The sequence below is a fragment of the Varroa jacobsoni genome, unplaced genomic scaffold (assembly GCF_002532875.2).
Source record: "Varroa jacobsoni isolate VJ856 unplaced genomic scaffold, vjacob_1.0 scaffold_1457, whole genome shotgun sequence".
Lineage (NCBI taxonomy): Eukaryota > Metazoa > Arthropoda > Arachnida > Mesostigmata > Varroidae > Varroa > Varroa jacobsoni.
This window is the reverse complement of record NW_019214359.1, coordinates 239,192-260,995: the sequence shown is the minus strand read 5'-3', so window position 1 is coordinate 260,995 and position 21,804 is coordinate 239,192. Positions and strand designations below refer to the sequence as shown.

The window sequence follows — 21,804 nt, the reverse complement described above, 5'->3', positions numbered from 1 at the left end:
AGTATCGTTCGAATTATGGCTTTTTTTTTTATACACGTTCGTGTCGTAAAATCGGATAGTGATATATGCATTAATCACTGGTAGGAGAGGAAAGCGACCTCGACTAGCGGCGATCGATAACAGAAATGCTATCGTTTTGAAGACATCGTTTAAAGATGGTTTATTCTTCATCTTACGGATGTACGTATATAGCGGGCTTATCTTAAGCCAGGCTTCCTCCAAAATCACGTGTCTCCGCCTCGATTTAGACGTATCAACGGGATAGAGTATGTAATTTACATGCGTCCGTGTTTCTAGCCGATCGACGATCGATAATAACACTACCATTTGAAATTTCATCAGGCATGATTCAGTTAACATTTCGAACAGGAATCCCACTATGTTTAAAAAAATTTTATTTTTAATTGTTGCCAAATAATGATCGACATGGGATATAGCATTTTTTCGTACGAGTTTTTTTCATGAAAGCTAACTAAAATACAGACTTCACCTATAGTGATGGTCTAAATTTTAATGCGCGTACATTGAGAATGCCAACTGGCCATATTTTACGCTTCCTTACTAATCCTATTGCTTAAATTTTAGTTTTCCATGACCGAAATCCTAACCGTGTTGTTGATCTTCCGAGGCTCATTTTCCTCAGCATATACTTCGAATCAGGCTATCGTCGAACTGTCTTCTTGGAACAGTCCTATCTAGTGCAGTAAAAGCGAAAACGTATAGTTCTGCTCGCAGTTCAACTACCCACCTTATACCTATAATGCGACCTAATGAACACGAGTACGCCAAAGTGTCAGCCACTTTCTTCGCTTCACAGCAATATAATGGTTGAGACTGACAAAGATATTGAAGGGCGAGGGGCAGTGTGATCCCATGCCAGTCGACCTACATATAGAAACCGGTTGACTTACGGCCTGCAGCTTACTACTATGCCTTTTCCTGCCTATTCGATGTTCACGGAAGGCAATGCAAGATGAACCCATCTGTCCCCCGGACGATTAGGTCAGCCGAGCCATTGCAAGTCCCGTCTTATTGCGCTGGGCGCCCGGCAACGCTAGGATAATGACGACTTCGCTAACAGAGACAACTGATACTAGAGTCAGAGGTGGTGCTGCTGCTGCTGTTGAAGCAAGATACCATAATCAATACGAGTTCTGTAGGGCCTAGTCTTTCAATCTGTCTGAGGTCTGTCGGTTGGCATTTCTCAGAGCAAAGGAAATAGCTCGCCATTGTTCGCTATAGCGATAAGGGTGCCACCGGTGCGTATGTGTGTCGTGAAGGCGGCAAATGGAACTGGCTATCAGTAAGGAGAATGCTGGTTACGCAGGAATAACTTGGATGCCACCAGTGCAAGGTGACCGACTCGCTACTGGTATTGGCCGGCGTTTTCCCGTCGTCAAACAAAGGCAGCGGCCACCGTAGTTACATCCACTGTAGCTTGCCTGTATCTCGCTGTTGAGGTGGTGAGCAAGAAGCACGATGATGAACAGACAGAAAGGTATGGATGAACTGAGTTGAATTGGAGCCAGCCGTAGGGAACTATGTACCGCGTTTGTCACACTCGTATCACGAAGCAGAGAGGACAAATTCAAGATCAACCATGATAGCCATCACGGCCCAAGGGCCATGCGCGTTGAATACATGGGTGCCGAATATTACTATTTATGTTATCCTAAAGCGTATGTTAATTCAAACGTTCGGTAGAGTATATGTCGATTGTGGGGCTGATTTAGATGACATAATGTCATTTCGTCTTCCCGTTGACTACAAATACCAAAAAATCTTTAGAAAATGTATTTTTTAAAAATCGCATTGTTGAAATCTGATTGCGTTTGCGTTATATGGATTCCTTCTTATTTCTTTTCGCCAACGAGTGAATCAATTTGCTTCGTTAGAAATAGGTGCCAATTGCTCTCGGATATTCATGCATTCAATTTAGTTCATAATTACCACCCGTATGTGTGTGGTGATGTGCTGCCATTTTCCAAAATTAGCTAATTATACGAACAATGCCAATAACGAATCGATCCCTTGCTAACCCGATCGTCATCACCAAAAGTGTTTTATAATCTCAACAGAACCGCACGCATTAACGACATGGAGGGTAGAGATGGGGTACAGAAAGCAAAATCTCGCGCAGAAGGTTACATCCACCATATGTGTCGGAATGAAGGCTCGCGTGCGGCGTAAAGATGTGACGCTATACCAACGTGGTCTAACTGCAAGTGCCATTGGACGCGCGGCATCCGAAGGCGTCATCCGTGAGTTTGTTGGGCGCAGAACTACAGACAGCTCTGGCTAGCTTACCCGGTTATCCCTCTCTATCCTGACGTTTAATGTTCCCTTAGCGTGATTCGACTGCTTTAATCACCGGGGATTGGACGGGAGGTGACTGGTAAAGGGTGGACGAGGAGATAAAGCCTGGTCCTGATTTAAAGGTCATAACAGTGAACCGACGCCGCTACAGCGGACGGGGTTCTCACATAATGCTCTCGGAAAGGTGGGGGGAGCGAACGCTGACGTGTGACGCTTATTACCATGTTATTTTGTTTAGATTGAACGTGTGTACGACAGGATTGTATATATAGGTAGTTTGGGGGGAGGGGGGTGGGTCCTCGGAATTTAGCTTGGTGATAGCGTGGACAAGATACGATATTTATGTGATTGAAAAATAACTGGGACTGCGCTTAAAGCACGAGTCGTTAATGTTCAGTCAATTTTTATTGTTTATCATGCTTGGAATGACAGGACAAAATTTACTGAAGGAGATGGTCAAATTCATTAAAGGAATTAATTTAAAGGGAGAACGAGGTGTAAAAGGTTATAGGTAAGTTTGCTCAGTATTTTCAGGCAACTCCGTCTAATATCGTAGGCATTTGTCTAGATTCGAACCTAAAACTTAACCGCACGATAGTTGTTTTTGTTGGATTTTAATTTTCGTATTCATCGCCGTTCAGCATATTCATAGACGATGAATATGTAGTCCCAAGTCAGTTCAAGCGTTGGTAAAATCGTTATAAATTGTAGCTCTGCCTTTATTAAGGGTTAGCTTTTTATAATGCTAGCAAGATACACATGAAATATGGAGAGAATATGATTTTTCGATGGCGCTTTCCGCTAAGTATATTCTCTTTATTTAGGCTACGGCGAATACGTGGAATGGATTGTATCCAGTGTATATTGATATTAGAGCGTTATATATGGTGTTTTACAATAGCAACTAATCAATGTAGGGCCCTGTTTAGCTCCTAGGGCCCTAATTTGATTGGCTGAATAATATCTAAACGTCACTGATTATCGTATGTCCTAAAAGCTGTCCTTGATTTGCGCAATGGGACCATCGATTATCATCGGCTATAGTTATTTCTTTTCTTGTATTCTATTTTTACGAATAACTTTTATTAAATGTTACATATGCAATGTCTAATCAGCAATTCCTATAAAAAAAAAATCTGCTTTCACAACTTCTACAAACGACCTCCGTCCATCCTTCTTCATCTAGGCTCGAATATTTCGTATCATAGAATTAAATAGAAAAGACGCAATTAACGTTTACATATTTCTATAAACATTGTCATATAGATACATATCGTACAACTTCATACGGTAGAAATAATACGCTTATCTTCGCTAGCATACAGTACGTTTAAGACTAATTTAGCATGGACCAAAGTGCACGAAGGTACATTGTGGCACGATGCCAAACTTGCCGCAGATTCAAACTTGTCAGCTCTACGTACGAAAAAGTTCCGTGTAGTTTAGCTAACTGATGCTTAATACTTAGTCACGAAGTTTCGGCGGATTTGTGTGAAGAATCACACGATAACTCTGATCGCAGACTGTTCAAGCACGCGGAAGATGCGATCAGCGGAAAGTTTGACGGTGTAGAGCGATCTAGCCTCCTTAATACATGTCACATTGCAAGCATTTCTTAAGCTAAAGTCAACACAGTGGTCGAATACCGCTCTGATCAGGCTAAGATCAAATATTTGCTTATGTATTAGGGTTCTTAAGCAAAACGTCTATGCAGAACTATAGGCACATATGTCAGAGACACGCCAAAAGGCGCATGAATTTATGGCGTGAAAAATATCTTTCTTTTTGATATTTTCCGAAAAGGTCGAGTAATCCGGCTAAACCGCGTGCTCAAATGGAAACAATGAAGCGCACGAGAAATGGCAAACGATTAAGAAAAACATCTTTTGTTATTACAGATCCTTTTATTGTCCTAAGGCTTTTAGCAATATGAGCTCTCCATATTGCATAGTTGCGCAAGTCAAAGATGTTCCAGGCATTTACAAAAAGGCCATTTCTGTGTTGACAGAAACCGCCTATCGCGTCCACGCGTCTTTGAATTTTAGGCATACGTGAAGATGCATCAATCACTTTTCGCTATCTAATAGCAATTAAGGGCGCGCTGTATACTGTATTACTATATCTCTATAAAAGGCAAACATTTTCAAGGCTACGGACAACGTCATCACCTTTTGCCTCGAAGGTGTTCGGACATCTTCAGCGCTTCCTCACTCACGCGGTCGGAAGCTGCCACACAGCTCCGCAAATCGGCTGATATATTAAACAAAGAGCAGATAAGGTAGAGTTTTGTTTTTCATCGCCCGCCTGGAGTCCAACAAGGCGTCCTACTGCTGTTCGCCTCTAAAGAAAGTGGCTGAGCACCTGGCAAGGGGTTAATGGAGCGTCGTAGCTAAAATTCTTGAATTCGAGTTATAGTACAATGCCCCTACTGGTAAGATAGGAATGAATACGGATTATTGCCAACTGTGCTTGGTGAGTGCGGACACAGAGACTAGGAATATGGCACAGGCATTTGCTGTCTTTCTAGAGTTATTTTCTCAACCTAATACTCAATTACATTGCATGAATATCCTAGAGATTCCTAATCTTTTTTTAGTCTTTAATTATTATTATCGAACTCTGACGGATCCGAACGCCTCATATGGCAAATTTTAAAGCCAACTACGGCTTTACTATGCCTAGTTCACAGTAGCATAGTATGCTTTACTATGCAAATAGTTCCTACGCAAAGTTGTTCAACAAAAAATTGCGGTTTGCAACAACCCTGCCCATGACGCCAGGTCGAATCAGGACTTAACATGAAGGATCCTATGGCATTCGATACACAGTTGAACGATTAAACATGCGCAAATGAGGCCACGTTGGTATAGAACGATTTACGGGCAACTAACTATATAGAAAAACGATGATACTCTTAAACTACTCCAAATTATACTACTTCTCCTAATGGGATTTGTTCTGATGCTATCGACTAAGACCGTACGGGCCTCAGTAACGTCAACTTTGCCCCTACACAAATGTTCGATAAGGTTGACCGATAGTTGAGCCTCACACCTCGCAGTCTATCTTCAATTACCTTTAAGGAACTAGCCGAGGTTTTTAACTTCGAGGATGGCTTCTTTCATCATTATTACAAGGTCTTTTGAGAAAGGAATTATATTTTCATTTTTCGGGTAAGTATTGTATCTCCGATCTGGGCTGTGGGAAACTATCGTTTTGGAGCTGTTCTGGACTCTATTATTGTCATGGAAAACATTACCGTTGAGCACAAACCCATTTATGCTCTTTTAAAGTTTTGGGCCTAAATTAGCATGGGATTTCCAGAGGAGTGTTCACCTGCATTCTTGTCTAAGGTCCCTTGTATACATTATATTTTGTCAAAAGCTCTAGCTTCCATTCGAAGTTGTTTCTATCAGACACAATAGATACGTGCATGCATGCAAGTATCTATTATATCTGTATGGAAATAGATAAGGCAACAGATGTGCTTGTCATCCAAGAGGCGATTAATTTCACTGCATCCTGGCCAAGAAACAATAAAACTATATCTTCTTCTGGGTAACGCCGTTTATCTCCTAGATGGCAGTCAGCTACCGTGTAATCCTACACAGAAAGGCTTTGATCCCTATCTAAATCTCAGAACTGACTCTGTTGAATGTTAGGTATCAACTTAACGTTCATAGTGCTTGCATTTTGCTATTTTTGGTTGTGTAACTTACTAGTATGGTTTCCATTTCATCATAGAATGTATGAATACATAAAATATCCCGGGCTGTCCTCCTAAATAAGTAGCAGCGAAATGCGATGTCCCTCGTGAGTCTATTGAGCTGCAAAGCGCTGCATTTTTCCATAAAGATAACAAGCCAAGGACACATCACAGGTTATTGTACATTAAAGCGTTCCTGGAACCTATTCGAAACTAGAGAAGTAATCTCCGCGGACGTGTCAGTCAAGGTTGTGGAAGTAGCCGTTTTTGCCATTGTTGGTATTTTATTATAATAAAGAGCCCGCTCTATGCAATTATACTGTGACCGGTGTGCAAACTTTTTGAATAATGAAAACTACTATTGTATAATCGTATTGTGCTGAAAAATAAATGAGATCGCCGTTTCTAAGCTCATCTAATATAAAAAGAGTACACGAATATGGAGTGAGACGACTCTCCCGTGCTTCGCGGCCAGCTGGTTCTTGCATGCTGCAGAGCTTCTGTTGTACAACGCTGCTTTATCTGTCTACTACGCACCTCGAAGGCCCGACGCACGCCACCTAAGGACATCGTACCAGCTCTGATCGCTGGTCCACATCACACCCGTGGCAAGGCATATGGCGATGTTTTTAATGCGCCGTGCGGTGACGTTCTCAAGACGGAATTATAATGGTTATTCAACGGAACCAGAATGGCTCCCTTTTGAAGTCAACGACTGTGGCTGCATTTCGAAACACCATCTCTAAGGGCACTTAGATAATATATTCGTGCTTAATTTGCATCGGTAAATTCATTATGGTAAAATGAGAATTTAACCGTTTCCATAAGCGGGTGCTCAATAGAATTCCATGCCAACTTGAACTAGCTTCAGATCGTGACATAGCTGCAAAGGGGGATTAAGTCATATTTCTTCATTTTTAGAGCTCTTTCAGTCGTTGACATATAGATCAGCGGCTATTGTCGCGTACGACGCTAACCGAGAACATCTCGACCCTGGTTTTCCCCTGACTCGACCCTGACTTCTGGTTTTCTAGCTCTGTTAGCCCTACTTAGGAGTGCCGCGTAAACGAGTCGGCTTTCAGGTAAATTTTATGCATACATATTCGACCATGTCACATACTGACGAAAGTATGATTTTCGTTTCAGAACTTATTTAGCATGCAGATCCAGTAGCTGTTGGTCTCACTGCTGCTGTGCCGTTCATGGGACCAGTTCGGAGCGACACGAAAATCGTAGCGCACAGCCCCTCTCGGTTACTGAATTGCATATGGCATTGGTAGCAGAAGCAAAAAAAAAAGAAGACATCGACGATTTATTGGGAGGCTTAGTGCTTTGAACACTTGGTAGAGGGTAACAAGAAGCAGCGACGGATAAGGGCCGGGAACAGAAAAACGAGTCCCACATGAGACGATAGAAGAAAGGCAAACATGTAGACAACCGAGATGGTCCTTTTGAACGCCATCCTGCGAAGGCAGGATCGCCGTCGACTGCTTCGCAGTATGGAGCAGCTTGACAAGCCCTCGACATGTAAGTAACAAAACTGCCGGAACTGTACAGTGATAAAGAGTGTAATAAACAGTAATGTTATTATCTAAAACAGTAATTCTATATATGGTACTGCAATTACGATAGCGCAATAGCTTATATGAGCCCCACATTATTGAGGCAGCAGAGAAGTTTCGGTTTTAGATTTCCAACGCCACTATCTGTTCTATACCTTACTATAATTTTGATTATTATTATTATCAACATAATTACCAGGTGGCTCTGAAGTAGTCAAGGGCATATGTGTAACTATCTATTCGGGCGTATGGCTGGCTCGTACGTTTTCCCTTTTTGACAATATATCACGCTTTTTTGGATAAAAGCTTTTTCTTTTCTTTTTTTTTTCATTATCGTTTTAAAACGCTTAATCAGCATTAAGGTTTACTCGTACTCAAATACGCTAGGTGCACTGTTCGCTGTTATAAGAATTACTTGTTAAAATTATTTAGAAGGCTCTTTCATTGAAGAGAGAATCTGCCTTTGTAGTTTCAGGCTTTGCTAACGTGAGATACGGTGTATTGAAGTGCGTTCATGTCTATTTAGTTATCCGGATTATAATATCGATTTTGAAGCCCACAGCGTGCTGTGTCATAGGCCATATTATATTGCATGAAAGGTAGCAAATGTCCATTTATCCTATGATACAAAGAAGCTGAAGGAGGGCATCCAAGTTTCGTGACACCACACGTTTTAGTTCCTTTAGGGGGAATAAATACGGTCTCTCCCTATATTCTGCTTATTAGATGTTAGGGACCTTGTCTTTAAACATTTTCAACGCGCACAATTCAAATCTCATTTGCGTGTGGGTTTTTTTTTCCATATTTAATAACCAGGCAGCTCATGTGACTCGCTGTTCGTGTCGCTTTCGCTGCCTATTTTGAGCGCCATGTCTGGCATATTTGCGAGACATCTCTCAGCCGGCTGTCAGGCCAACAGCAAAAAAAATCTCTGCCTGTGCTCCCACTATCGTACAGATACTTCAAACGCGTCCGTCGGATTTACGGATAGACATACTGATGTTATAAACCGTCGCCAAGAAACTGACACAAAGCTAAGATATTAGCTAGTAAAGCGTCGATCAACAAAGTGCCGAACCCTGAAGTGAATGCAAAAAAGGTATTTTCCTTTGCGTTTTAAGGAATTCAAAATCACGGGCTGAATTGTCCATCAGACATTTGCATTACCCCCCATCCGACATCAAATTTCGTGGATGCACGGTGATAGGACTTCGTTACTATCAACGATGTCTTATAGAAACGGCTATTCAACTGCGAAGGGTTCGTCAGTTCGGTGATACGGCTTATATGAGGGCTATATGACGTATAGTGGGGTCTGACAAGCCTTGCATTGAAGAAACGAATGCATACTAGGAGAGTAACGTTGGAGGGGCACGCTGAGTCCAATGTAGTAACCTAGCAACTTAACGGATGCCCAGGGCCAAACCGAACCTGGTAGATTCCAAATCCCAGCTGAGCAACCCTCTGCCAAATTAACGTTAAATGTTAAGAGACTATGAGTAGCACTATTTCGTCTATAGAGAATAAAGCCAACGATGAATAGGGAACGGCTGAAACGTTTCAATTCTTCTAGCTTGTGGCAAAGCGCTCGTGTTTTCAGCGTGGTACTGCCAATAATCTCCAGTAACAGTAGTGAGCATCCAGCCGACAGGGGACACGAATTCGCAAGCTAATGGGATATACACACGTCAATATTTACGGCACAGGTACTACCATCACGTGCCGCAGGTCGCATGCTGTGAGCGTCAGTCACAGGGCGTCTATCGAACTTAATCCACAGCTCATACGTAACAGGCAGTGTAAAATGGGCCAGATAATACTCATCGCGGATGGCTAGTGGAAAGTGGAAAAGTTTGTGTATTTTCCCATCGCCATTTTGTAAGTGACGGTCTAAGAGGCCGGAAACGACGACGGGTTAAAGTTCATCCAATTTAATCGGATATTAAGGTGAAGAAGTTACAACAGGATGGGTATATACATGTACATGCATGTACACACATGTTGTTCCGTTTTTCTCCCGCGACGTACAGAAATAAAGTCCAATCCAGTGTACTATTAAGATTATAGGCCATATTGTAACAGTAGGTGGCATGGAATGGACTAAAATATACGAAAGGAATAACACCTCACAAATAGACGATTTGATTAAAAAAAAAAACGCGCATTACCACAAAGTTCTATGTTGATAAAAAAAGAGTTGATAAAAAAAATATTCATCTTATAATCGTTTACTATAATGAATCACTTAACTTTCATATTTGCTTATATTCACTCTTGATTTTATACTACTATTAATATAAGGGCTATCACATGCTAAAAATACAAAAATTACTTGATAACTTACCCCAACAATTTGAGCCCCTTGTCGCTGCCTACACAATGTGCATAAAACGACTATATACAATAGTGTAGAAGAACTTTGCCGCGATAATGAATATATTTCGCAAGATTAATCTTCGTATACAGTTGAGTTTGCTCGGAACGGTTTGTCCTATTCTGTCTACTAAATAGAAGACCACCAAAATTGCTGCGTATGCTCTTTTGTCTGCCAGGAGGTACTCTGGCGTTCTCCTTTTTGTCGTCGTTTCGTTTTCTTCTGCCTCATCGCCGCTCATGCACCGATGTTTTGTTTCCCTTCCATGCGCAGAGTGTCCGTAGCCCACAAGATACGGCACGTTGTATGTTTACGGAGGCACCGAGCCAAGAAGTACCTGCTCGCACGTGGTTCATCGCCTAATTCGAGGGGCTAGGAATGGGCAAGTGAGAGTTATGTAGACAGTTTTCACCTTATACGGTAGGTAAAAAGTAGTGTAGGCACAGCCCACTGCGCCTGTACGTCCATATCGTCCTTCTTTCTCTCTCTGTAATCGTCTGTGGGTTTAGCAGTGGCGGATACTAGCAGGAAGACCCCGGTCCGCCAACCAAAAGCGAGCAGCCGTCGCTGCTTGATAGCTCGGCAGGATATGTTGATCGATGACCCGCACCGCATTTCTAATGGCCGACGTTGGGGTAGTCCTTTGCACACAGGATTTAGGGGGCGGGGAGGGGGAGGGGGAGGAAAAGCTAGGGTGGATGACAGAGCGAGTAGCTGCGTGAGCGACAAACTACGGGTCGCCCAACATCGACGTAAAGAGCGAGGAAGGAAAAAAGAGAGGGAAGGGGGTAAAAAAGGAAAAAAAAGGCCGGAAAGTTGTTTCCCGGTCGTCCTGTTACACATCGTTTACAGCCTGTGTGCAAGAGTGCCTCTTGTATCTTCGTGCCGGTACGTTGCCCAGGCAGGCAAAAACCATAGCAGCAATTTAGCCCTTTGGGGCACCGATACGATTCGGAAGATTCTTAACAGAGCGTCGTCCACATGCCCCTGTTAACGTAAGCGCTGAGCTTTTAGTGATCGAAGAGTGGGGCGTGCTACGCAGTATGCTCACACGGAGCTCTTATAGATCTGTTTTTGTTTTCAATTAGGTTATATCGCGACGATGCTGCTGATGTTTTAAAATATGAGGAGACTTATGTTAAGTGAAATTTATATTTATCATCAATAGTGTAAACACACCAGTGCTATTTAATAATTATCTTACGCAATACTGAGATATTCAAGAGCTGGTGACCATGGATTTGTTAGAATCTTGTCCAAGATTTCGGGCCATTGAGCAATTAACAGAATCTGCACTAAATCCATCTATACTAGATGTGATATCTATCCCTTAAAGAAAGAACACGCCTTCAAGCCCTCTTTCGCATTATGAACAGCTTTGACATTAAAAAAAACAATGTTACGGCAATCTGAGTTATGGATCTGCTTAGTATCCCATCACAGAATGGCTTTTGTCGTCTCTGCAATTACACCATCTGGTCAGTTTTTTCCAACAAAGATATTTTATATTAAGTATGACTTTGATCAAGGAGGCCTGTTGTACCATTTCCGTTATGTAATTTGGTACAATCGAGAAAGCAGTCATTTTGCAGTATAGGTCTAACGCTGATGCTGGCTGTTTCATAGATGTACCATAGTTATTATATTTGTGTTATTATTATTATTACTGTTGTTATTTCGAAATTGTCCAGTGCTCGGCGGATAGTAATTAAATGTTGTGTTTCGTGCGCACTATTGCTCTCTCTATACCTGGCTGAGTTATTAGATAGCGCCCGATCTTACACCCTTTGGGCGTCCATACTATCTGGACGACGTAGGCGTGACGGGGCCAGGCACTTGTTCCCGTCATGTAACTGCAACGATGGTTTGAGAAAAGTCTCTTTGTCGCACTTAAGAAACACATATAAGCCTTTAATTATATGCGCACGGAGTAGATCAAAACAAATGTAATTAAACGCTTTTAGTTTTTGACACGACCGTCTGCTCGTTTGGTCCGTTACAAATCCCGCGAATCTTATTGAATGGGCAACATCTGTAAGCAGGCCTAGGGAAGTAGAGCGGGGAGATGAAAATACCTGCTTTCGAACAGAAAAACAAGTTTCAGGGGGATAAGTAAATCCATAGTGCCTAACATACCTTTCCATTCTGCCCTGACACAATATAGGCACCTAGTGATTTGTGGGAAGAAGTAGACAATGTTGAAAGGAAAATGTTTACCTTCTAAGAAGGAACCGTGGTCTCAATTGAAAAAATCATACTACATTGTCGTTAAGTGTCGAAGATGATTAATTAAGAGATCCTAATTCAGTTCCGCCGGGCAGTACAAATATACAAGTATTAACTGGTTACATACTTGTATATCTGAGATTGGTACTTTGTTGGAAAAATGTAAGAAACCTTAATAGCATACATGCAATTTTGCAAAGTCAATCTGACTGCTTTAGAGCTCGTGTGTCTATAGTGGTTACTTACGATTCTAATATAATTGCCTGTGATTACTTAATTAATTACGTCAGAGTCACGATCTTCATTATCTGGATTTTCATTATTTATCGACTACATGGTTTCCTCCATAGCAATTGCTTAATCGTGTTACGGCGACGCGTTTACCCCCCCCCCCCCCCCAAAAAACCAAAATTCAAATACATAGTAGTATGAGTATATATCCACTCGTTTGGCTAAATTAATGCTCTTACTGGCCTATATAGCCTCCGAAGGGGTCAAGTTATTTAATTAAAAATGGCAAATGTATAAACCAGAATTGTCTAGCTCTAAATAGTTCTCTAACCTTCGACATTGCGGTAAAAAAAAAAGCGCAACAAAATGTGCTGGATAAATTACGCATATGAGTGAAATAATGGTAGTTGCGTTTAAATTCGGTACGAAAGGATCCATTAACTTGACTTGCGCAAAACTTTTGTTTCGCCTATGTCTCAAAAATGCCTAAGTGTTTTTTGCAGGACACGCAGTATCTTTTCGAATTAGCTTCCCTTTATCAGGCAACAGCACTGGCCTTGCCAGCCCCATCATCCCCTATATGTCATATACGGTACTGGCTTTTTTTATACACTGATTACATTACACGGGTATTTAAGCGAAAAGGTGAGATCAATGAGTGCAGCGCTTCCTGTAAGGCGAGCTAATTGGTAAGGTAATTTACATATAACGGGATTTGATTGACCCAGACGTGAATGTAACCCCGCACTAAAACACTTTAATTCAAATTGGGCAACATAATGTTGCAATATGGTGAATCTATAGTCTGCGTTTGGTCCAACCGGCCAATGTCATTTACTGATTTTGCTACATTCAGATTCATTCACCCTCAGGGCTCGCAATCGCTTTTGTTTAATCAAATGATGTAACATTTTGTAAACTACGATAACGTATTTGTATGTTCATGTCCGTTCTGTTAGATGTTTCTTTACCTTATGAAATAGCTTGCGCTCATCCATCCTGACCACTGTTTTCCTACACTTTTGCGCGCCCGTTCCTTTACGGGTTGTCCGTTTTTACGGCATGCCTGTTCCTCTGTGTTTTCATGTGGCTGTCTAAGTAACCCATGGCTTTGAATCTGTTCTCTGATGTACGATTGCGTGTAGTGTTCGGATAACATGGCATTTTTATTCTAATCAACCGCGGCGTTGTTCTGGCACTACGTTCGACTTGATCACTGGCTCTCTATTGCTTCTTCAACTTTTTACTTTGGCGTAGCACTAAAGCGTCAGCTGCATCCCTATCAGAACGGCTCTGTTCATCGGGACGGCACGCCGCTCAACTGCTGTTAGGGTTTTCCATTTCAGCGGCGTTGTGACGTCTGATCCAACGTTCGGCGAGCGCAGCTTCCAATCCGGCGCATGCGCTGTCCAGAATGGGGCTACCCGCCAAAGCAGCGAGTTGACGTATGCTCTTTTCTTTTGTGTGTCTGAACTTCCGCTGCTGAAGCCGCGCCCGATCTTACGGCAGATCTGATCGCCAATGCAACCAGCAGTAGCCGGTTCCTGCGTCTCCTCTCTTTCCCTGTTCTATTGGCTAGATCCGTTCTATACACACACGTCTACCTGATAATGCCGCTGTTGCTCCTGACGATTATAGCGATGCGACTGGGGGACACGGCAAAGTCTACTGCGGCGGTTCAATGTCAATTACCGTCCCTGGTTGTTCCTAGCCACTGCCGGACCCGCCGCTGTAAAGTAGTCACGGCGCTTGCCACCAGATGGCGTCTTGCTTTAATCACTTCAGCCCTCCAAGGCGCTCGCTTACCGCTTCAGAATATGTGAGCAAACCAGCCGCTTTGGCCGTTTCGCTATTTGGTTCTATGTTCGACTGTATGCTCGTTTGTCACTACAACCTGTTCGCTAGATGCGCCATTTAACCTACCGTAACGGCGATGGCGAGGTTGGTGAAAACTGTCTAAGGCTCAAGTGGGCTCTGCAATCGCTAACTTGCACACACGGCAACGTTTGCTGAGTCAGGCTCAATGCAAGTGCATGCTGAGGGTGGCAGGCGTACTACGTAGTTGTTGCCCTGCGCTGCGGTACATTGTAAACGAAGCTAACTGCTTCGCGCTTGCCTGTACAGCTGCGTTACTGGAATGTTCTGTGCACCGCCTGAATTGGAGATGTGTGATCTGACCCGTCAATCAATCAGTCCGATTCATCACAATCAGTCTGAACCGATCCACCTCTACCGACGAGCTCGAAGGTGACTGAACGACCGTGTCATGTTGTTGAAATAGATTTCGCCGTATGAATACACAAATTAACACTAGGCGTTTGTTCTACGGTGAATATAAATTGCTTCAGATAGTGAACGACCGCTGTGGTACAGCTGGGTCGCATAGGTGCACATGGTATCTGCCAGTCTGTAACACATTTGCTGTGAATTATGATATCTATTGGTGCTGCTAATATAACAAGTGAATGTGCATCAGACTGATGAGTGTCGGACGAATTGATTACTGATTATAGTAGTGGACCGTGCTCGGGAGTCGGATATTAATTCGCGAACAAAATGATTGTCAAATTGTTACCGGCATAAACTGGGTCAGGACAGACTTTATAAGGTGAGTGCTCTTATTATCAGGTGTATTCATTCCACTCACTCGATTCACAGCTCGTTGGGACAAACCCCGAACCAGCCAAAGCTTTAGCTCTAAGCTGGTTATTGAACCACATATAGCGGTTCGGCGATAGACAGGACAATACTTGAATAGTGTGATAACCTAAAGCAGGGGGTCGGAGCGTGGATTATCAATTTCTGAATCGGATCGACTAAGGCAACGCCTTGGGACATCGATATCAGTGTTCGACCCATAGTAGATAGAAACGAAAATACTGCGACTGGCCATTTGTGTTGTCGGTGTCGAGAAGCTCACACCTATTTTCATTTCAGTCACTGCTTTATTTTATTTAACCTCACATTACAGATACACATTGGCTATTACTGCGAGTCTTTATTGTGTCACACACATATTGAAGACACGCGCTGTGTTGTAGTCGGATCATCATTGAAAAAGGTAACACGAAAATCTGATTTACTGGCTTGCAGCATTAATAAAAAAACATAGTTTCACAGGTCCTGAAACCTGTTGACCCACTCCGATGTTCCTCAACTGAGCAATAAAGATCACGGAGAGGCGGCGATCCATTTGGAATTAAAAAAAACCATTCTGTAAATAATAGAAATTCTTTTTCTAAAGGTTGTTGGGAACAGCACTCCCAGTTAACGTGATTTATTGCTAACCCGAATGATAGCTGAAGCGTTGTAATAGTTAATTTACTGTTATCAAGCCACTTTTAATGATGAAGTGCCTAAATCGAAGGCGATCAGCTACTATGCCACGACCAAAATCGATTCGCAAAGGGTTTCCTACTATAATGGATGGTAGGTCGTTTTCTGGTAGACTTTTCGGCTACAGGCTGCTGTTCTGATCCTTTGATGTAACTTTCGTTGGAGGTGCCACACTGTAGCTCGGTCTGAATCAGCTACGAGAGCACACGATGTATTTATGTTTTCCTCTACTGGGAAGTGTTTACGGAACTTCTTACAAGTCCCGTCTTGCACCATTTTAAACTAATCTCATTTGAAAACATAACATAAGCGAACAACGGCTGATATACTGTCGTAATATGGAATTAGTAATTGTTTGGCATATTTGGTTATAGCAACATATTTGGAAACCGTATGTTTTTACTCTGTATATTTCACTCAACCAGTTCTAAACTATCCAATCGCAAGTAAAAGAAAAACTGAGTCTCTTTGTTTCGTATAATAACAAGCCCTCCTCTGCTAGATGTCACAGTAAATTGGTGTTGTCTTTAATTTACTGTGCCAGTGGTCTATTCAAAAAAAAAACCTTGTGACCTTGCATTGCGGACCTTGCTTTTGGTCAAGGTTCTCAGAATTGATCGGTGAGTTGAATTAAACGAACGAATGTAGCCACTTAGTTATTCCCCTGTTTCTATTCTGATTCGATTTGTGTCTATCTCAGCTTCCTTCTAACGAGACGTACTACGACGAAACTCGTTATTTCTTCGTTCTATTGCATAAAACACATAAGGACCTCGAGTGACTTTGCATAGCCCACGTTCAATGTGTTGCTCGCTTCCGTATCTATGTTTCTATTTAGCCGTTGGGTCATACGATCGTCTGCCTATTTTTGGCCTGCGCCAATGTTGCTACTGGTGCACAACGTGCTGTGTTTGCAACGAGAAATTCTTGCTGAGCCCGTCCTAGCCCTTAGTTACCGATTGCGGCTTGCCAGTCTCATCGTTCACCCTGTAACTACTTGGTCATAAGGTAATGCCAGTCCTTCCGCAACACAGGCTTGTCCTAAAGCATTACCGCTGGTTGACACGGCCGACGTACACGTTTACCGTAAACATTTGTACATCAATTTTAATCAACTGAGAAAGAAAAATTCTGTCGCTTGTCGCTCGGCATCTTGCCTTTTTTCGATTTTTCTTTTCATTTTCAGTTGTTTGTCGGTGCCGGCGTTTAGTCGAATAGCTCACTATATATACATCGGCGTCGTTGCGGTGGTCGTATTGTCTGCGCTATCTATGCTAGGCTGTCTTGGCTTGGAAAATATTTTTCTGCCTGCTTTTGTTGGTTCCCGCTGCATTGCTTTCTTGTAAGTTAGCTGCCTGACAAAATTCGGTTGTTTTGCTCACTTGCAAACCCCATCTGGCCACCCACCTACCAGCGTGTTATCGCACCCCCCTCCGATCCAATGTTGCCCCAACTGATCGGAAGTAGAAAGAAACTCATCCTAGGAGTGTCTGTTCTCGGGTTGTCTCCTGTGTTTTTTCTCCCCTATCGTCCTCTTTGTAGCCTACTCTAGGATCCTCCGTCAACGCGTCTGTCGTCCTTACCAACCGTAGTAGGACCGTACATGACTAGGGCCAACGTCGACGTTGGTGTAGCCATTTCTAGTCGTCGTTTACAAGCTGGTCGGCTGACTCTGATTGGACCAGGATAGTAGCACAAACCATGAAGCATATGCGAGAAAAAAACGAACTGTCTAAGAAAATGTCACGCGTATAAAAGAACGGAAAAGAAAACGACGGCAATCTGAGTACACAGTCGGCATCGGCGTTCTTGAATAGAAGTACCGGATGAATCAGCATTGTCAAGATGGTGCTTATGAATGAGATACAGACCGCGCCGGTTGGCAACTATCATCAGTTAGGTACTGAAAAGCAGGCAAACGAATGGTACAGATGAATAAATTCTTTCATACGGTGCTTACGCGTGGTGGCGTCTTGTGTTTCCTTTTGTTCGTCGAGCACTAGCCGACGTCGTTGTCGTGGTCATCACGTAGTGAGATGCCAAAAGACAGACGAATCGGTAAATGGCCATCTCATTCCCAAACACCGTCATGCACAGCGGCGTCTAGAGCAGATAGAGCATAAGCGTAGGGGAAAAGAAGGGAAAAAACAAGGAAAGAATCAGTACAAAATGATATGAAGTACATTTGATCTACTTGATGTTAGTATGAAATTGGTAATACTGAAGAAAAGAGGTTCCAATAGTCTTTTTATTGTCGAGCCGTGAGGTAGCTCTCCGTTTGTCTGGCTGAACTAAATCAGCCTAAAGAGAATATGGTCCTAAGGGAAATCGAAGTGAGAAATCCATTCAAACGTAATCTATTTTATATCACTATTTCATTAAGGTATTCTCTATTATTCTCATTATTCTCGAAACTAAACAAGCATTATCATTTGTTTTCTTATCTTGCCTTGCGCTGTGATTTGCTAGCCTCAACTTCATCGTTTCGAAAATGTTCTCGCACAATTTGCCCTTTGGTCTATACGCTAGAACATACATCATTGTCGTGTATTCTTTTAATAATAGCGAGGTTTACTGCCTTCGTTGATTCGTGTTTAAATAATCCAAGTGGTCGGCCAACCCATATATATCTGTCTAGTTTTCCCTAGCGTGTGCTCCATAGAAGCTATGCGCTGGACATGGCGTTGTTGGACGTTGTAGCACTCCGCACGTTGAACAGTCATAGCCACCATTACGACCGTTGCCATTGCAGTTGCTGTTGGCGCTATTTGTTGTCTGGTGGTTTCCTGGGCAACGGCGTCTGGTAGTCGTCTACATCGTGTCCGCTCCATTGCTACAAGTAAACCTCTATTCGCATTTAGGTCTATCCGGTACTGGTAATACTAACCACCAACGCCTCTGCGGCACCTGCACTAACAACCAGGCGCTGTGCTAACGAATGGCCGCACATTACGTTATGTCCGCCTGTAGACTGCGCCCAGTTTGATCGACCGTCGTCGTAGACGTTGTCGCCGGTGCTTCCCTCATCGCGCACGACTGTAGCACTATTCAGCTTCTGGTCACTCGCAGAAAGGAAAAACACAGATAATCATACGGCATATATGCACAGAGAGAAAGAGAGAGAGAGAAAGAGAGAGAGAGAGAGAGAGAGAGAGAGAGAGAGAGATCTGTAGCGGGTAAGTTTTCCATGGTTGTCAAGGCAACACGAGAAGACTGCTCATATCACTTGCTTTAATATTAGGAATCGATAAAGTGCCAACGATTCGGTCTGGCGTAACGACGACAACAACAGCAATGACTACAACGACGACGAGGAAATCGTTTAATTTTCGAACAATGAATGCGGAACCGAACTACCTGAGTGATCGTATAGGATACATTAAACACACGATTATTTGTTCGTTATGCCTATAGCAGCTACAGGGAGTATCTGAAAGGAACAGGGGTATGCGTACGCACATATCCACAGACCCTTTTTCTCTTGTTATCAGCTTTATTTGTAACCAGTGTTCATGTAGCTGCTGTCGCTGCTGCTAGGGTTTGGCTAGTACAGTTATAAGCTTACACGCGTTGACACCTATGATACAATAAATTATGTGGCTTTCGTTTGTTTTCCGCTATTTTGATTCACGCCTGACGAAATAACGATCCACGGTGAGCAGTTATGTCCTTTCCCATTAATAATACCTAAAAAAGAAGACGAAAGGCCCTCTTTGTTTGTGTTTTTCCGATGATGACGGCTATCGCCGCCGGCCGGGTTTCTCCTGCGTTTGTTATTTCTATCGTTTGTAGTGGCTCTACTTTTGAACAGTTCTCACCGCCGTTCTTGCCCTCTGCCTGCTGCGTCGAGCCGCCATACAACGTCGGCGTTGTTGCCGTCACAGGCTCGGCAGACCGATTCAATGTAGCTCAACAAAATTGGGCCTACTATACTGATGGCCCGCTGCCAATGGATCCCTGGCTGGAGGCACTTTTCGTTGTGTCCGTGATCCTGCCTAACAAGGCACGCCATTCTACGCCGTTTCACTGAAGTTACACACATCTCAAAACAGTGGAAGTCATCAGAGCTGACTGAGCCAAGTAATAAATTTGAAGAAATTTATTGCTTGGCTATATATATAGTATACATATATATATTATTATAGAAACTTTACTCATTCGCTTCGAGAGAATGCCTAGGTAATAGCGGTGATGAGAACAAGTAAACATAGATTAATAACTTCGCACAGAAGAAATCGCGCCGAATGTACGCGCTACTGTTGGATTTCTTAATTGGTCAATATAGAAGCTACACGAACTAACTACCGATCTTTTTTTGTTTTATATATACATTGATTGTTGAGAAAATGTTAACTTTTCTTCTGCCGAAATGGAATTAAGTACTTTTATATTGTAAATGAACGTCCTTAAACTAGATATGCGCCATTTTGATAGAATCGCTATTTTGTTTTCTGATAACATGTCATACAATAATCTTGTCACTGTAGAACAATTGTGCGTTCTGCACGACAAATTGCAACGACTGATCTTCGCATCCCTCCACTGAAAATACATCAGTACCATTAAAGAAGCTCAGCCGGACCCAACCAGGTAACAATCGGATCGTACTAAATCCGAGCTATATGACGGACCCACTGCAAGTTTTATCAATTTTTTTTGTTGGTATATAGCCAAACATGTATGTGATCAGATATTATCATGGTAGAAAAGAAGTTTTTCTCATCTAGTTCTAGTCGATTTTTTCAATGCCTTCCTGTGATCATATTAATTATAGACGGTAAAGGTTGGAATAAGTCATTTTGCCAGACGGCAGCAATTCAAAGTACGCGATTATCTCATCTATCCAGTCCTACCAAACCTATAGTATCATTTTTATTAGCGGCGTTGCCGCAGATCGTAGAGCCCATTTTTTATTTACCCATTATTGTTGTATATAACGTATTTTTTAGCATCTGTAATTAGCCGCGCCATAAATGGCTTGATTTTGTTATGCCTCTGTATAGGTTCACAGATACAAATATGATCGAGGAAGTTATTTGGTACCAACTCCGGCAGTCTTCAAACTCCTTAGTGATGGATGCTTTGCTCCATGATAACGATGTCATGGCTATTCACGTGTCACACTCTGACCCAGCTTCCGTTATAAACTTGATAAGCTTCCTTCGAAACTAGTCGACCACTACAAGGAGCTTCTTTTACATCGAAATTTCTAAAACAATAGGGGTAAAGCCGTTTTCGGCTCGTTCCCTTTGATAACGTATCTTGAGCATGTACAGGCCGATTTTTACATAAGCCTCGATAGTATTTATGCCTTTATCATCCTTACGACGCTGTATCATAAGTGTAAAAAAAGCTATTTCAACAATTTTAGCATATCTACTACAGCTGGCTTTCGAACGACCCGATGCGGCCAATATAATTTAAGACAATGTGACTTCAGGTTATCTAGCTTGAGAAACAGTCAATACGTTATATATATGTGTATATCTATATATATGTATGTATATACATATTCGGCTGGAGACCAAAAAATGCCAGATGAGTTAAGGGCGCGTCGTCGACAAATCGATTGTACACTTTGTCGTCTGCAAAATCCATGCATCGATCGCAGAAAACCTCAGATCACTCAGAACTTTGACGACTTCCTTACGTTGAGTGCTAGTAGTAGCAGAGATCGTATTTCGAAACGTGACATATCTTTCGAAAATGAGTTTCAAACGTCCGTCACTCTATTACTCATTGCCTTAAAACAGCCCAGTTCACACTCAATTGTATGAATAATGAATCACCTGCGGCGGATCGGGAAGGCTCATCGTCCTAAAGACACATTTCGGGCAATCATATTTGTGCATTCTGGTTTCTAATTCAAACAAAACCCATAAATAATTCTGCTTTATTGCAGGTTTGTACGAAAACTGTATGATAATGCAGTGTGTGCTACTTATTTACAAAAAGCCATGTAGATTCCCTAGACGCCATAACGCGTTTGTACCTTATGGAAGGGATGTACATATGTTCGCTGCGCTTAGGCTTTCTCAAAATAGATATAGGTC

General features: G+C 42.5%; 1 protein-coding gene across 5 annotated transcripts in view; it reads left to right on the top strand.

The window, feature by feature from the left end:
- Positions 1 to 21,804, top strand: part of vari (MAGUK p55 subfamily member vari) — a 66,914-nt gene that overhangs the window by 7,665 nt on the left and 37,445 nt on the right. For 3 of the 5 annotated variants that reach the window (XM_086972414.1, XM_022850361.2, XM_086972416.1), the window contains exon 2: positions 7,169 to 7,549. In XM_086972414.1, coding sequence (XP_086828540.1) covers positions 7,465 to 7,549 — 85 coding nt within the window. In that variant the 5' untranslated portion in view covers positions 7,169 to 7,464. Of the gene's footprint in view, positions 1 to 6,255; positions 6,271 to 6,790; positions 6,807 to 7,168; positions 7,550 to 21,804 lie in introns of those variants that run through there. The other 2 variants (XM_086972415.1, XM_022850362.2) reach the window with 2 other exon arrangements.